The 14,222-nt window shown below is 39.7% G+C and overlaps 1 protein-coding gene across 1 annotated transcript in view; it reads right to left on the bottom strand.

The window, feature by feature from the left end:
- Positions 1-14,222, bottom strand: part of hydin (HYDIN axonemal central pair apparatus protein) — a 79,942-nt gene that overhangs the window by 29,842 nt on the left and 35,878 nt on the right. The window contains exons 25-36 of the mRNA XM_070971968.1: positions 10,944-11,091; positions 9,649-9,858; positions 8,114-8,350; positions 7,840-8,014; positions 7,153-7,283; positions 5,025-5,152; positions 4,288-4,424; positions 2,690-2,817; positions 2,425-2,538; positions 1,757-1,837; positions 1,450-1,599; positions 1,047-1,286 (exon numbers count right to left, since the gene is read on the bottom strand). Coding sequence (XP_070828069.1) covers positions 1,047-1,286; positions 1,450-1,599; positions 1,757-1,837; positions 2,425-2,538; positions 2,690-2,817; positions 4,288-4,424; positions 5,025-5,152; positions 7,153-7,283; positions 7,840-8,014; positions 8,114-8,350; positions 9,649-9,858; positions 10,944-11,091 — 1,879 coding nt within the window. The remainder of the gene's footprint in view (positions 1-1,046; positions 1,287-1,449; positions 1,600-1,756; positions 1,838-2,424; positions 2,539-2,689; positions 2,818-4,287; positions 4,425-5,024; positions 5,153-7,152; positions 7,284-7,839; positions 8,015-8,113; positions 8,351-9,648; positions 9,859-10,943; positions 11,092-14,222) is intronic.

The following is a 14,222-nucleotide window of genomic DNA, read 5'->3' as shown; positions in this document are numbered from 1 at the left end:
CTGCTTGTAAAAGGCATTGCCCAACCCCCGGAGAGCAAAATGTCTTGTGCTGCTTTCAATACTGTCGACCATTCATTACTTTTAATGATGATGTTCATTCTGATATTCTAAAAATTAATTGAGTGTGGTCCATTGTTGTTAGATAAATGATATTGCCACTTCAGCTCCAACTATATAACCATAAGCTAGTGCTAAATACAGACAAAAGCAAATGGATGCTGTGCTACTCATACTGAGTCTCTTCACAGACAGAGCGCCTCAGTATAAACAGCTTGGTATCTGACTTAACAATAATCTTATTGAGCACCAAATTAACACACTGATTGTTAAACTGTGGGCAAACGCCGGTTTTCTGTGCAGAAATAAGAACTGCTTCCCTATTCACCATGGAAAAAGAATGGTTGAATCAACTTTGGTATCTGTTTTGGATTATGGGGGTGTTATATATGGAAAAGCTGCCGCCTCTACTTTGAAATCACTGAATGCTGTCTGCCACTCAGCCCTTAATGCACCCTCCACCACTCACCACTGCAATCTTTATCAAAATGCCTGCTGGCCATCTTTGGCTGTGAGGCAGACCTAGCATTGATTTGTATGCATTTCTAAAGCTTTAATACAGATGCTTCCACCTGATATTTCATCCCTTTTAACTCTGAGTTTTATACAATCTTGGTACTCACTAGAGTTGTTGCTCCACATACCATTATTCAGAAATGTCATTCTCTTACAGAGCACCTTATACGTAAGCATTGTTTTACATCTTAACGCACTGTAAATGAGGATACCTCCTCTTCGGTCTATCAAGGTAAAATAAAGGTGTGTGGGGGGGGGGTGTGTGTTTAGACATAGGCATGATCTCTCATGATTGATGACTTTGCTTCCCCCTGGTGTATGAATGGCTGACTCAAGAAAAGTGGTTCCTATGGGCTTTACATGAGACTGCACCAGAAGAAGACAGTCCCCTTACAAGGGTACTGTTTGTACTGTATTTCACATTCAGATCTTGTTTGTGGCCTTGTTTCTTGTCTGTATATTACAATTCCTACCTTTTCTTCTTCAAGATACTGTGTGTCCAACTCCAGGGAGTAGAACTCAATGGGGAAAGAACAGGGGTTTTTGACCGTGACCTCAGCTTCAGCCTCAGTGCTGACAGGCAGGCAAGGCCCCAACTCCAGCACAGATGGGCAGAACTCAAGTTGAGGCTCCTCACCCTGACCCCGGGCTGTGAGGAACACCTGCTGGGTGCTCTCAGCCACATGGACCACTAGCTGCCTGCTGTAAACATCCTGGAGATACATACATACAGTAGGTCACTGACCTTGTCTTTATACTTCATAAAAGCTGTTTTTTACAACATGTTTCCACCATTTCATACAAGAAGTAACCCATGTATGCCGTGCTGCTCTGCATGACACTGTGCCACACTATAAAATCAATCGAGCTCTTTACCCCCTCAGCAGGGCTGAACTTTATCTGGACATTGACTCGTTCACCAGGGGACAGCATGCCAGAGCTGGGAATCATCTCAAACACCACTGGAGGTGGTCGCCGCTCCTGCAGGATCTTTTTACGTTCGTAGAGAGGCAGGAACTTATCTACCTGAGGGAAAGCAAGATCAGAAGCAAGCATCACCCTAATGCAGTAATCGTATGTCTGTACTTTCCAAAAGCTAAAGATGCCATGTAGAAATTGTTTTTGTGGATATCACATTAGGAAATTAATTGGAAAATGTTGAATAAAATGACAATTTTTGCACCTTTTTGAAAGGCTTCACCTCTTCAGCCATGCTCCAGTAGCAGGGCACAGACTCGTGATTAAACAGCTGTATTGTCTTCATCTGATGGAGAGGGTTATATGACACAAGATTTAGAAGGTTATCAACAACAACATGAGGGCAGTGTCATGACTGTTTGGCATAAACAGAACAGACAGATTTTCAATTAAAACAACTATTCCAAAAAAGTTGTCTTCCTCAAAGATGTGTAACAACAACTTGGTCAGAGAAGTCCTTGGAAATGTAAATGTAAATGTGCTTTATTTATACAGCCCTTTACAACAACCTTTCGGTGAACCAAAGTGCTTTACAATAAAATGAGTAAAAACAATTAGAGACAATAAAACAATAAAACCAAACAGAATAAAATACAATAAATGACAGATTTAACCTGATCTGACCACAAGAGGGCACCACAGTGAGGCAGAATACCTGTCTCTCATTAGTGGGCCTCATTAGTGTGCCATGCACACAGCCAGCAGTGTCAGACTGTACACAGCATTTGTGCTTTCACTGACTTTCATTTTCTCCTACTTTTCAATGTCGATGACACAAAGCAAAATTAAATGAGCTGTAAAAGTACATTTTCATTCAAGTCAAAGAACACAAGCAGCAAAGAACCATCATTCCATGTGATCATGCTGTACTACCTGACACATGCCACACTGCACAGTATCAAACTGCAGTGTATCCGTGGAAACAGTGATGGCTGGCATGGTCACCACTGCACACAGCCGCACCTGGACCACTGGACCACACGTGACCTGCAAAACCAAAAAAAACCCACTTAGGAACAAGTTCACAATGCTGATCAATGAGGGAAACAAGGACCAAATTGTGTAGAAAATTGACACTCATTCAGAAAAAATGACAATATATGGACACATGTACATGTTCACGGGAGTCCTTGTGTACCTGTATTGGCATAATAACACTAATGTCTCCCATCTTCAGGTTGGCTCCTTGGGGATCAAATTTAACTGTGAAAGCCTGAGTTTCGCCACAGGGCAGGTTTTTCACCTTTTCAATTTCGGCACTGAAACCTTTGAAGAAGCAACCACACATTCACACTAATTTTAATTCAAGGTTATATCAGCAGAATTATAGATGTGGAAACTTTCGCCAGCTCAAAAAAAGAAGATCTGAAAGAGAGTCAATACCACTGTCATACTTGTCTGTAAATATGAAGTCGTCCAGGAGATGGTTCGTTTAGTTAACATTAACATTGGAAACAGCTAGCCTGGCTCAGTGTAAAGAAAACAAACTGACCTACCAGCACCAGTTAAGACTAGATTGTGGTAAAGATAAAACTTATTCACAAAGCGAGTTTGCCTTTAAACGAGGTGAAAAACTGTTAGGAGAAGGGAGGAGGACTTTTAAGAGGCTTAAGAGTTTGTTAAGCAGAGGAGGAAATAACAGAGAGACAAAGAGGTGGGAGGAAAATTCTCCAAACACTGAATGACAGTGAGTTAATGAAACGCTACAGATTAGATCGGGCAGGGATAATGTTTGTGGTCGATCTCATTAGAGATGTGCTCACATCTCCCGCCCAACAGTTACGCTATAACACCAGTAATCACAGAAATTGATGAAAGTTTAGCCATTTTTCTCCCATTAATAGGTCTATTACATACATCAAGTACTAAAATTACCACTATGGTAAATACATGTTCAATTCATTACATGAAACAGTATTCGTAATTACACCGAGATTAAATTCTATGTTTAGGCTGATTGATTTCATTGTCCATTTTATGCCCATTATCACTGAGAGTGCATTTATATTTTTCTCTTCTTTTTGATCAATCAGTCACAGCTTTTAAAAATATGAGTCATACATAGCAATGAAGTGAAGCACGCCTTGTCACTAAAGCAAAAGTTTCTGTCTGAGTTGCTTTGAGACTTTTCCTAAATCACTCCTGAGCCTGGACTCAGTTAAATTAGGAGCTCTCTGAATGTACTGTGCGGTGAATACGACCCCCGGAGTTCTGTCTTCATCGTGGGACAGCAGAATCCCCAAAAAGTCGCTGCTACTCCAAAAGTACTGGGACAGGTTGAGGTTTCGAGGTGCTGGTTGGTGCATTTAACCAGGCGAGCTGTTTCATCAGGTTCCAGTCTTTGTGCTAAGCTAAGCTAACTGTCTCTTGGCTCTTGCTTCAAATCTTATGAACATATATGAAAGTGATATCAATCTCCTCATTTAACTATTGGTAAGAAATCAAATGAGTGTATTTCCCAAAACATCAAACTGTCTTTTGAGCACAAAGAGATTTCGTCTGTTTTATATTCTATTTTCCAGATGAAATAAGCACATAATCGCACAAATGTTCATGACAGTCATGAACATTTGTGCGATTATGTGCTCAAAGGGGGCCAAAAACATTTATTTCTGTATATCTATTTCTTATCCAATTACATCATCACGTTTTTGCATAATTTTGGTACATTAATGGTGAGACATCATATGAAAATAAGAAAAAGAGATATATATATATAGATATATATTACATTACCTGTGCCAGCTAGAGGTTTGAGATTAGCATGGAAGGATACAGCCACTGACCCAGTATTGGTGACATTTACAGTGTGACTGATGACTCTGCCTGGAATGACACAACCAAAATCCAAAACATACTCTGGGAGCAGGAGCCTGAAGGAGTGGAAAGAGACAGGGGTGAAGGCATGTGTCAGAGAGTAGCAAGCGACATCCATGCTGTACATCAAGTTTGTTTGCTGAAGCAGGGCTTGGAAATACTTCAGTTTTATGATTTGCTGACATCTAACAGAATTGTTTTCAGTTGTCATGATCGTATTATGGTCTCACAAGGTCAATGATTTATCCATGAAATTATCATTTAAAACTGACCAAATTAGTTGTTAAAGTTTTAGCTTTCCACGTTTGAAGTGCTTTTTATTTTGATGGCACACAGTTCTTTACCTTGAAAATCAGCTTGATTATTTTATATCTCACAATCTGCAGTATACATTTGTGAATGCTAAACAATGCATCACAATATGGTATGAATGAAAACAGACAATGCACACCATGAAATCTGTCAGTTTGTACAAGTACCACAGTACAAAAACATGCCCAGCCAGATATTATTCATAATCCCAAACTCTTTGAATTACACAGCACAATTCTCGCTTCTGTGCAGTAAGTGGACCATCTGTTCAGCCAAGTGTGTGTGCATGTGTGTGTGTGTGTGTGTGTGTGTGTGTGTGTGTGTGTGTGTGTGTTTGAACATACTTGCTAAGTTTGTGCCACTTTCTGGAGGAACCTTGTGAGTCTCTGAGCTCCAGCAGGCTGCCAGCCACAGCGAGAGCATTGTCTTTGACCAACAGTCTCTCAATCTCCATGTGAAGCAGCTCTTCATACTAGAAGCAGGAGGGAAAAGAGAGGAAAGAAAAAGGGAGAGGGAGACAGAAAGAGGGGTATATAAAGATTCAAAAGTTACTAAAAAGTATTGAAGAGTTACATAAGAAATAAACAGTGCAGTCTGAATGGTAAGAACTGTAATAGTTATAATGGTCAAAGCTCCTTTTGAGAATTTGTACTTCTCATTACACACAATGAGATGACAAGTTAATCAGTCCTGATCAAAATTAGGTTTCTGGACATAACTTGACATGATTCAATGCTTAGCAATGGATGTTGGTCTTGCAAAGAAGAGCAGGCTGTCATTTCAACCCTGAAAAGGGCCATGGCCTTGAAAGCTGGATGGCTTTGAGATTTGCAGATATGGAATGATCAACTGCCCACACCAGATCATTTTTACAACCATTGGTGCAGCAAGGAAATAACAATTACATGCACAGTTTTGTTCTGTGATAATTGAACTAGTGATAATTGAAAATAGAAACAAATAGATCTATTCAGAACGGGAGTTAAAACCATCCCAAATCTGTCATGTCAAAACTCTCTGCAGAATATTCCTTCAAGGTATTTTCATTTCTATTAAGCTATCTGTGCATTTTAATTTCTGATTATACATACCTCCAGTACCGTACAATATATCAACTATTGCCTTATGGCTAGTAATATTTTCGCTTTAGATATCCAAAATGATAACTAAGATAACTTGTGAGGATATCTTAGAAACTATGCTAAACTAAAATGCTAACATGCCACATATAGGGGCTTTGGAGACACCATTTTGACCAGGCTAAATATACCATCTATTGCATGTCTGTCCATTCTAGAGAGAGGGATCCCCCCTCTGTTGTTCCTCTTGGGGTGTTTGTTGCTTGCTTTGTTCCCTTGTGAAAGGGTTTTTTTGGGAGAGTTTTTCCTTATCTGGACTGAGGGCTATAAAGACTAAAAAGCCCTTTGAGGCAAAATTGTGACTTGAGGTTATCTAAATAACACTGATCTGACTGACCTGACAAGAAGTAATTAGTTATCTTAGTGTTTTCATTAGTCATAAATTAATTACAGATATCTGTATTATGTATCAGGGAAGCGACTGCGTGATAATGATATCTGTGACATCTGTGACATTTTCTCTTTTAAGAATTCTACTGGAGATATTTTGAACTGCTCTTACTCGACTTATCATAATTGTGGATGCCATAAATTATCATTCTGACTGATCAAACTGTAACCAAGCATGACTTTAAAATACATTTGTAGGTGTCTAAATATAATGATGGATAATTAAGCAAGCTTTTTCATATCAGTTTGCCATTTGGTGTAATGCTGCCAGTTTGTCAGGTTTTGCACAGGTATTGCAGACTCTGCAGTCTTTATCCTCACCTGCTTTGATAATGTTTGCATTTTCATTTCAGCGGTTAGGGGATATGTCAAATACTGCTGGGCAGCACACCAAGCCATGAGTAAATACAGAGGGGATGAACAGAAAATAGCAATATCCATTGTAATTCAGTGGTTCTTGTCTACTCCCTAGAAAATCAATACACAGATAAGAAGCAGGAAAAGCCCTACAGGAAAGGCTGGTTACTAACAGCAGAGATATAGAAACCCATATAGAAACCCATATGGAAAGAAAATATATGTGCAATATGTACAATATACTGTATATGCTGATTGCAGTGGCAAGTAGTATTTCTTATATGTCCACAAACATGAGTAGAACAAACATATATAAGCTATTAAATGTTATGTTTCATTAGTTTTAGTCCTTCTCCAGTCACATATGTTTCCTGTATTAGAAGAAATGTTGTCTAATTCTCACTACATTACATATAGTAAACTCACCAATAACCAACATGACCATTAAGTCAAAAACTCAATATACTATGAGAACATGCTTACGAATGAGAATTTAAGATGATTTTTCCTAATCCTCAAAAAGAATATTTTGAAGATACAAGGTTTTCATTGCATAAGATCAACGTTGTTCATTTTAGTCACTGACGGTGAGTGTGCAGTCGGCCTCTGTTGCTGCTCCTCCACCAGTGGTAATTCCATTCATAAGCTCCACTTCGACTCTATCTGCCTCCACAGCTGTTCTGGCCTGCTGCACCACATCACTGTAGCACTCCTCTGCTGTAAGGGAATCACAGCGTCACACCAGTGCAGAAATAATGAGCAGTACTTGTGTCTCAATATTCGTTAGCATGGAGACATGATAATTAGGGAGACCTGTCCATCAACCATAAGATATGGGCTCAATACTTTCTGATAAAAGGAAGGTGTTAGAAAGCAAAACAGCAAAACATGGATTAGGTTCGAGGGGAACAGCTCTGTTCTGGAGCTGACTCTGATCTCTGACAATTTCCCTATTGGGATCAATAAACTATTACATTGTAAGCACTTTCAGTTTACCGAGTTTGACTAAGTTTCAAATTGTCACGTTCCAGCGCACAGACAACACTTCCTTTCAGTGACACCATAATTGCATTTGAGCAAATAGAATCAATATACAATATAGCCTTATATATACAATATAGCCAATATACAGATACCCTTTGTGATTCTGGCTAAAAGGATAAGCATAGCAATAGATAATAGACTTGTGTATTGTATTGTAAATTGTCATCCTTTGGTTTATGCAGTAAGAATACAATCATGTCTCTGTGTTTGAGTGCATGTCTATGCATACACAGGTTTTGTGGCAAGTTCAGGCTGATCCTCGGGAATACTCCCTCCCCAGTCAGAGTGATGTCCTGCGGTGGTAGGAGGGCCACCTGCAGCAGCAGCCGCTTCTCAAACACCTCAGGACTGCCCGGGAGGTACAGCACCCGCAGACATTGCACAGCACCAGCATGAATGTAACCCTGACACACACACATGAAAAAAACACAAAAAAATGGTGAACAAAAACAAAACTCTCTACATAATAAATGGTCTCACACATAGTCCCAAGATGAACTCACTGTGGTGGGGATGACCAAGGGCCGGCCAGGTCTGACCTCCTGTCCTTTCTCATTTTGCTCATAGTCTTTTTGCTGCTGTGCATCTGGCTGCTCGGAATCTTCCAACCTAGCCTGCCTCTGTCCCCCTGCCTCCTCATCTGCCCCATCCTCTCTGTCAGGGTCTATGATCCTAAATTCAAAGCCCAACTTGCCAGTATTCCTAAGGGTCAGCTCAGCCTCTCCTTCATGATCAAACAGCTGGAAGACAAAGAGGAGGATTGAGAGGAGGGAGGCAACACTGCTTTTTAAACTGTCAGTATGTTTATTTTCAGTGAAGATACTGTGAATTAGCATTAAGGCAAACAGGGGGTTTTAGTCAAACTACTCCACCCAGTGTCTTTTGGTGGACTGGGTTCCTTGTAAAGGTGACACAGTAAAAAATTTGCATCTTCTGGTTTCTGGTAATAAGACAGAGATCGGCCAGAGACAAACATGAAAACATGATATAAAAATGCTGCTCAAAATCTAGAACTGTTCAGAGGTGGTAATTTTAAGGGGGTTGTTTCAGGACTTACACAACTAATAATGACTAATGTGGAAAAATCTAAATTTTAATACTAGAGAACTACACAGAGTGTTGACTGAGAGAGAGAGAGAGAAAGAGAGAGAGAGAGAGAGAGAGAGAGAGAGAGAGAGAGAAAGAGAGAGAGACAAAAAAGAAAGTAAGAGAAAGAATAGTGCTGAATCGACAGGAAGGTCAGAGAAATGTTCTGCTGAATCACTCATTTCAACTAAATCAAAAATCAATATGTCCTTGTTTTGAATATCAATGATAACTGGTCTGGAGGGCTTGCATACTTAAAGAGGGAGTCGAAGTGCAAAAGACAAAAGCATGAAAAACTATGCAGTGACATTCAAAGTTAATGTGATTCCACTTCCCAGTCTTCTAGCGCGTAAAAAAAAATGTGTATAATACCTCTGATGCATCCTACATTCTCTCCTCCAGCACAAGATTCAGTGATAGTAGATAGAAGTGGAACAGCAGAACATGATGATTGATAGTCAAAACACCAAAGCAAATAATCATGAAACTGCAAACAAAACACATCATCATCCACAATCAAAAACAAATCTGTCACACTCCCCCAGGCCTGTCAGTGTCATTTGGAAAATGGCAGAATGCATCATTGCCCCAAGTTTGGTAAAAAATCTAATTAGCTTTGTCTGAGATATCATGTGTCACACATGGATGAGCAAACAGATGGCAAAGGAAGAACAAGAACAAGGAGAGCAGGACAACAGGATAACAAGGAGGCAAATTAAGACTAAGTAATGGAGAGCAGCTTAAAACACAGCAAAGGAGAGATTTGCTTTAATGAGAACAACTCAAGCAGTGGTAAATCTTGCCACCTTTTCCACTACCAGCAGCCCTTATCCTGGCCTTAGCGATCCGTACAGTACATATTAAGATGAAACATCACTATTTAATTGGTAAAACTTGTTGAGATACAGAATTGAGAAGCTTAACTCAGGGAACAGGAGCCCTGTATACATACCTGCAGACCGAAGTCGACGTGAGTAGCGTCAAGGCTGTAGCTGATTACAGATGATTCTCCTCTGAGTCTGATTTTGTATGTAGGGCCCTCCTTTACAATACACTGTGCCACCACTTCTCTGCTCACATTTTGGTGGCCGTAGAAACACAGTGTGACTTGCTGCCTGTCCCCAGGTTGCAGATGACCATAATTAGGCAAGATATCAAACACCTACAGACAGAAAAAGAGAACCAGTAGAATTTACAGGATTAATTCTCATTTCTTTACTCATTCTTCCAATGTGCTGCTGTCATACTCCCATTAAATGAGAAGTTCCACATTTTGGGACATGAGCTTATTCACTCCCTTGTCATGAGTTATTAGATGAAGAGGTGGATACTACTCTCATATTTGTCTGTACAAAGACTATGGTTTTATATGGGATAATGTGCTGGACTATTTCACAGCCACGTGCACAAGTGCAGTCACTTCCTGGAGTCTTGATGCCACTGCGAGGTAGGCAGATAGCCAACAGAGGCGCCGGGAAATCACAGCTGCCGCCAAAGAAATAGCATCCCCATAAAACAACAATTGGTGGACTGAGGTTTTTTTTGTTATTATTTTCGAGTCAGGCATGCTGTTTCCATATGACGTTTTTATGCTGAGTTGAGCTAACTATCACCTGGTTCCAGCATTTAATGGAGAGAAATTACATCAGTATTCACCTACAGTATGTCTTGGCAAGGAGCAAGTATACAGTACATATTTCACAAAAAGTTCAACTATTCCACTAAGATCTAGTATTTCAGAGCATTTGCAGTAGTCGTGTGTACTACTGAGTTTAATGTAGAAACAATCATCTGATTATTCAATGACTTCATCAATATGTATGCCTTTGTTTTTCTGGGGTATTAATGTTAATATTCTTTAAAACAACAAATTTGATCAAAAATGCATCCACAGATTAATCAATAATGAAAATAATTACAGCTACAGCCCCAACTGATTCAGTATTTACTATACTCTGATCACTTTAGTCAGGCAAACATTTTAAATAGTTTAAGTTATAAATTAGGGAACTCCTCATGAAGACTCGTATGAGTTGTAAAAGATTCCCAGTATTCTATTCCATCAACGCATGACGAAGCAGAGAGTTATTCTGCTTTGTCAGGGGAAACACCTCCACACTGAGATTTAGAATGCATGTGTGTGTGTGTGTCTGCCTCCACAGTAACAGCACTGCAGCACGGAGACAGGGAATGACCCCTGACAAAGTGGAAATCCAAAGATTTGTTTGCATGTGAGCATTTGCCTACATGGACAGTGTTCTGTGTGCCGCACTGTTCATCTGCACCAGGTGGAACTGAGAGGGCAGGAGAAGCTGATGTGGAGGAGCTCCACCCTTCTTTGAACTCATTTTCAGGATTTCTCTCCTCCTCCTGTACCTCCATCATCTCTGTCTCTCTATGAGGGCAAAGAGATAATAAAACATACGTAAAGTTAAATACGTGTTTTCTGCACAATGTACGGAAAGCTGCATGAACAGAGACAATAAATAAATATACAATAAATGAAACATAGGGAAAATCCTATAATAGTGAGAAGAGGCAAGAGAAACCATGTTCCAGCTTTATAAAAAGTGAAAGCCTCAAGATGTTCATGAGGTAGCAGAGTAACACATGCACACAGAAAATGGAACTATATAAGCATCTATTGTACATCCAACACATCATTATCACATAATTTAACATCCAAGTGGGGGAGAAAATCTTTAGCACCCACACCCCAAAGAAGTCTGACACTCATTTTTTCTCTCTGTTCTACTCTCTCCTTCCCTGTGGGATCAGACTGGGTGCATCCATCAAGTTAATTAAACAGAGTGTTCTATAATTAAGAGGAATTTTAATAGGCAAGCAGCAGGAAACAGGTCAGGATAGATTGCCATGAAGTGCTGAATAAACATGGAAGAGAATGAAAGAGATTTAGTGAGCGAAGGCATCCCAAAGCTGGGCTGGACAAGTTCTACATCAAATCACCAAACACTGGCTATGCTATCGCCACAGTGTGTGTGTGTGTGTGTGTGTGTGTGTGTGTGTGTGTGTGAGAGAGAGAGAGAGCGTTAAAGTCTGCAAACACATTTGTCAGAGTTCCCAAGAATGCTTCAGGATTGGTGTGTCTGCTTTGAATGAGTAAAAATTCAACCAGCAGGGGGCAGTGTTGTATGGTCAGTTTGCGATGACTGCTTTTTTAAGGGACTGGCTGGCCTGACATCTGGCCTTGAGAAGACTACAAATAAGTATGTACAGCAATGTAAAGATTTGTGAAGAAATACTCTAGGTCATTGTCCCCAAAAGGATGCGTTTTTGGTGGAGGAGAGTTTGTAAGAGCCCATGACAATAATCCCCCCCGACTTGACAAAAGAAGCGTTTTTAACACGTGGGTCCTCTAAGAAAGAGTTTAAAACCCACTGGTGCGGATGGAGGAACAGATGGTGAGAACAGCAGATGATGACACTGCAAGAGCTCAGCTCAAAACATAAATAGCCTACTCTGACATTCTCACATCTGTCTCTCGTCCATCTACTCTTTCCTTCATGAACACTGCGGACATGACTCTGTTCACTGTATTCTTATGTTCAGTCTCACTAAAAATCTACACATCAAAGACGACTACACCACAAGCATCTCACTTCCAGCAGACTGTCAGAAAAACAGGAATGATAGGGTTCAGGCATGAGAGCTGGTGCTGAAAACATTACATTGGTACAGACTGACAGTACAAATATCACAGCTTTTTTTATTAATTTTACCACGTCCAGTATTTATGTATAATCTTGAGATACTTGTACATTAGTTAGGTTAACAATAGTGTAATTTTAATTCACTGCACTCATTTGACAGCTATAGTTGCTAGTTAGTTTGTAGAGTAAGACTTAACATCCTATGATTTATGAAGATGTATTCCTATAGTTATATATCTTTTTCATGAGTTTTGTAGCCACTGGAGATTCTCCTACATGCATGGAGAGGGAGGAGAAAGGCGAGGTATATTCAGTTGTTTGCAATCTGCAACCCAACCACTAGTTGCCACTTAATCCTACACATTGGCCCTTTAAGATAAGATAACACTGACAGGGGCCCTTCTGCTGCATCACGTACATTTTCACTTTTGCTACTTTAAGTTCTTTTTTGGTAATACTGCTGTACTTTCACTTCACTGCTGCAAGCTAATGCAAAACTTTTACCTGTAATTGAGTATTTCACATTGTTTTAATGTTGTCTCTATTTAGACACAAGATGCAATGAAAAGAAAAATGCATTTTCCAGTTTTTAACCCTGTTTTCCTGTGTTAATTGTCATCTCTTTTTACATGCTCAATATGTGTCAAAATCATTTTTATCTCAAACTAATTCTTCCTGTAAAAAGTAAAAATATTTTTGATGAGTCACTTTGAATTCCAAATACATTCAGTCATATTGGGTTGAGGTGACTAGTTAAACACATAAATCCACTCTTGGCTACAATATCACAAGAGAAGGTGTGTGTTTGGATTTCAGCTGTCAAAAACTTTTTGACATTTCCAAAGAATGTGGTTGAGGTCTAATTTAACCCTAATCCACTTCCTCCTGATCTATCAACGTGGATGAGGGAGGTGTGGGTGGAGATTAAGTCTGTATTTTACTCCAGCTCCGTATTGAGCTACATTTGCTAAGCCACGCACAATCCAATCAAATTTCACATATATGATTTCAATTTCTCATACAACCAAACCCACATATATTTGTACTTGGAAATGTGTCACATTCCTGAAGATAAAGGTGCTCATTTTATTGTAACTGCAACTTGCCGCCTCTCTTTTGTGAGATATATAAACTGTGCTTCAGTTGGTTCTGATTGTTAAGAAATATACATAACAATGTTTCCATTCTTGCACCTACGTGCTTTTGAACAAAAAATTCTCTTTCTCTGGAATACATACAGTTTATAAGGTTCCCTTTGCAAGTGACAACACAAAGCAGCCAGCCTACATTACAATACTCAACATCCTCTATCTAAGCACCTGGAGTTATTAGTTGTGAGTGATCAGTCTGTCAGTCAGTTGTCGAGTGATATGGTCTATCATACTTACACCTAGCTACGGTGCAATCAAGAAAAAAAAAGGTGCACTAAGCTTAAGCTTCATACTTCTTGCTGATACAGAGTCCTAAAGACAGATAAGTTACAGTATTTAAATGTATTGTACTGCCTCTATCTATCAGTGGGAGAGATGGATGGAAAAGGGTTAGCTCTATTGAAATTCCCCTCTCTACGGGCTGCAGTGTAATTACTGATAGGGATGTAATTAGCTGAACATGGCTAGATAGTGCAGGTTTTGTGAGGGAGAAAGAGAGATTTTAGAGAGAAAGTGTGTGTGCGCAGAGTGAGGTCTCCATTTAATTAGCAGGATGGCCTATGAGACAGATTGTTAAGAGAGGTCACAATCTAAGAGTGAAAGGGTGGAGAAAGAGAAAAGAAGGATAATGATTTGGTATAGAGCAGAAGCACAGGCAGAAGCGGCAGGGAAGGAGGAGGAAGGAGGGAGGAAAAAAACATAAA

Source organism: Chaetodon trifascialis, chromosome 10 (genome assembly GCF_039877785.1).
Source record: "Chaetodon trifascialis isolate fChaTrf1 chromosome 10, fChaTrf1.hap1, whole genome shotgun sequence".
Classification (NCBI taxonomy): Eukaryota; Metazoa; Chordata; class Actinopteri; order Chaetodontiformes; family Chaetodontidae; genus Chaetodon; species Chaetodon trifascialis.
Note: the sequence above shows the minus strand (reverse complement) of the source record. Positions and strands in the feature narration are given on the sequence as shown.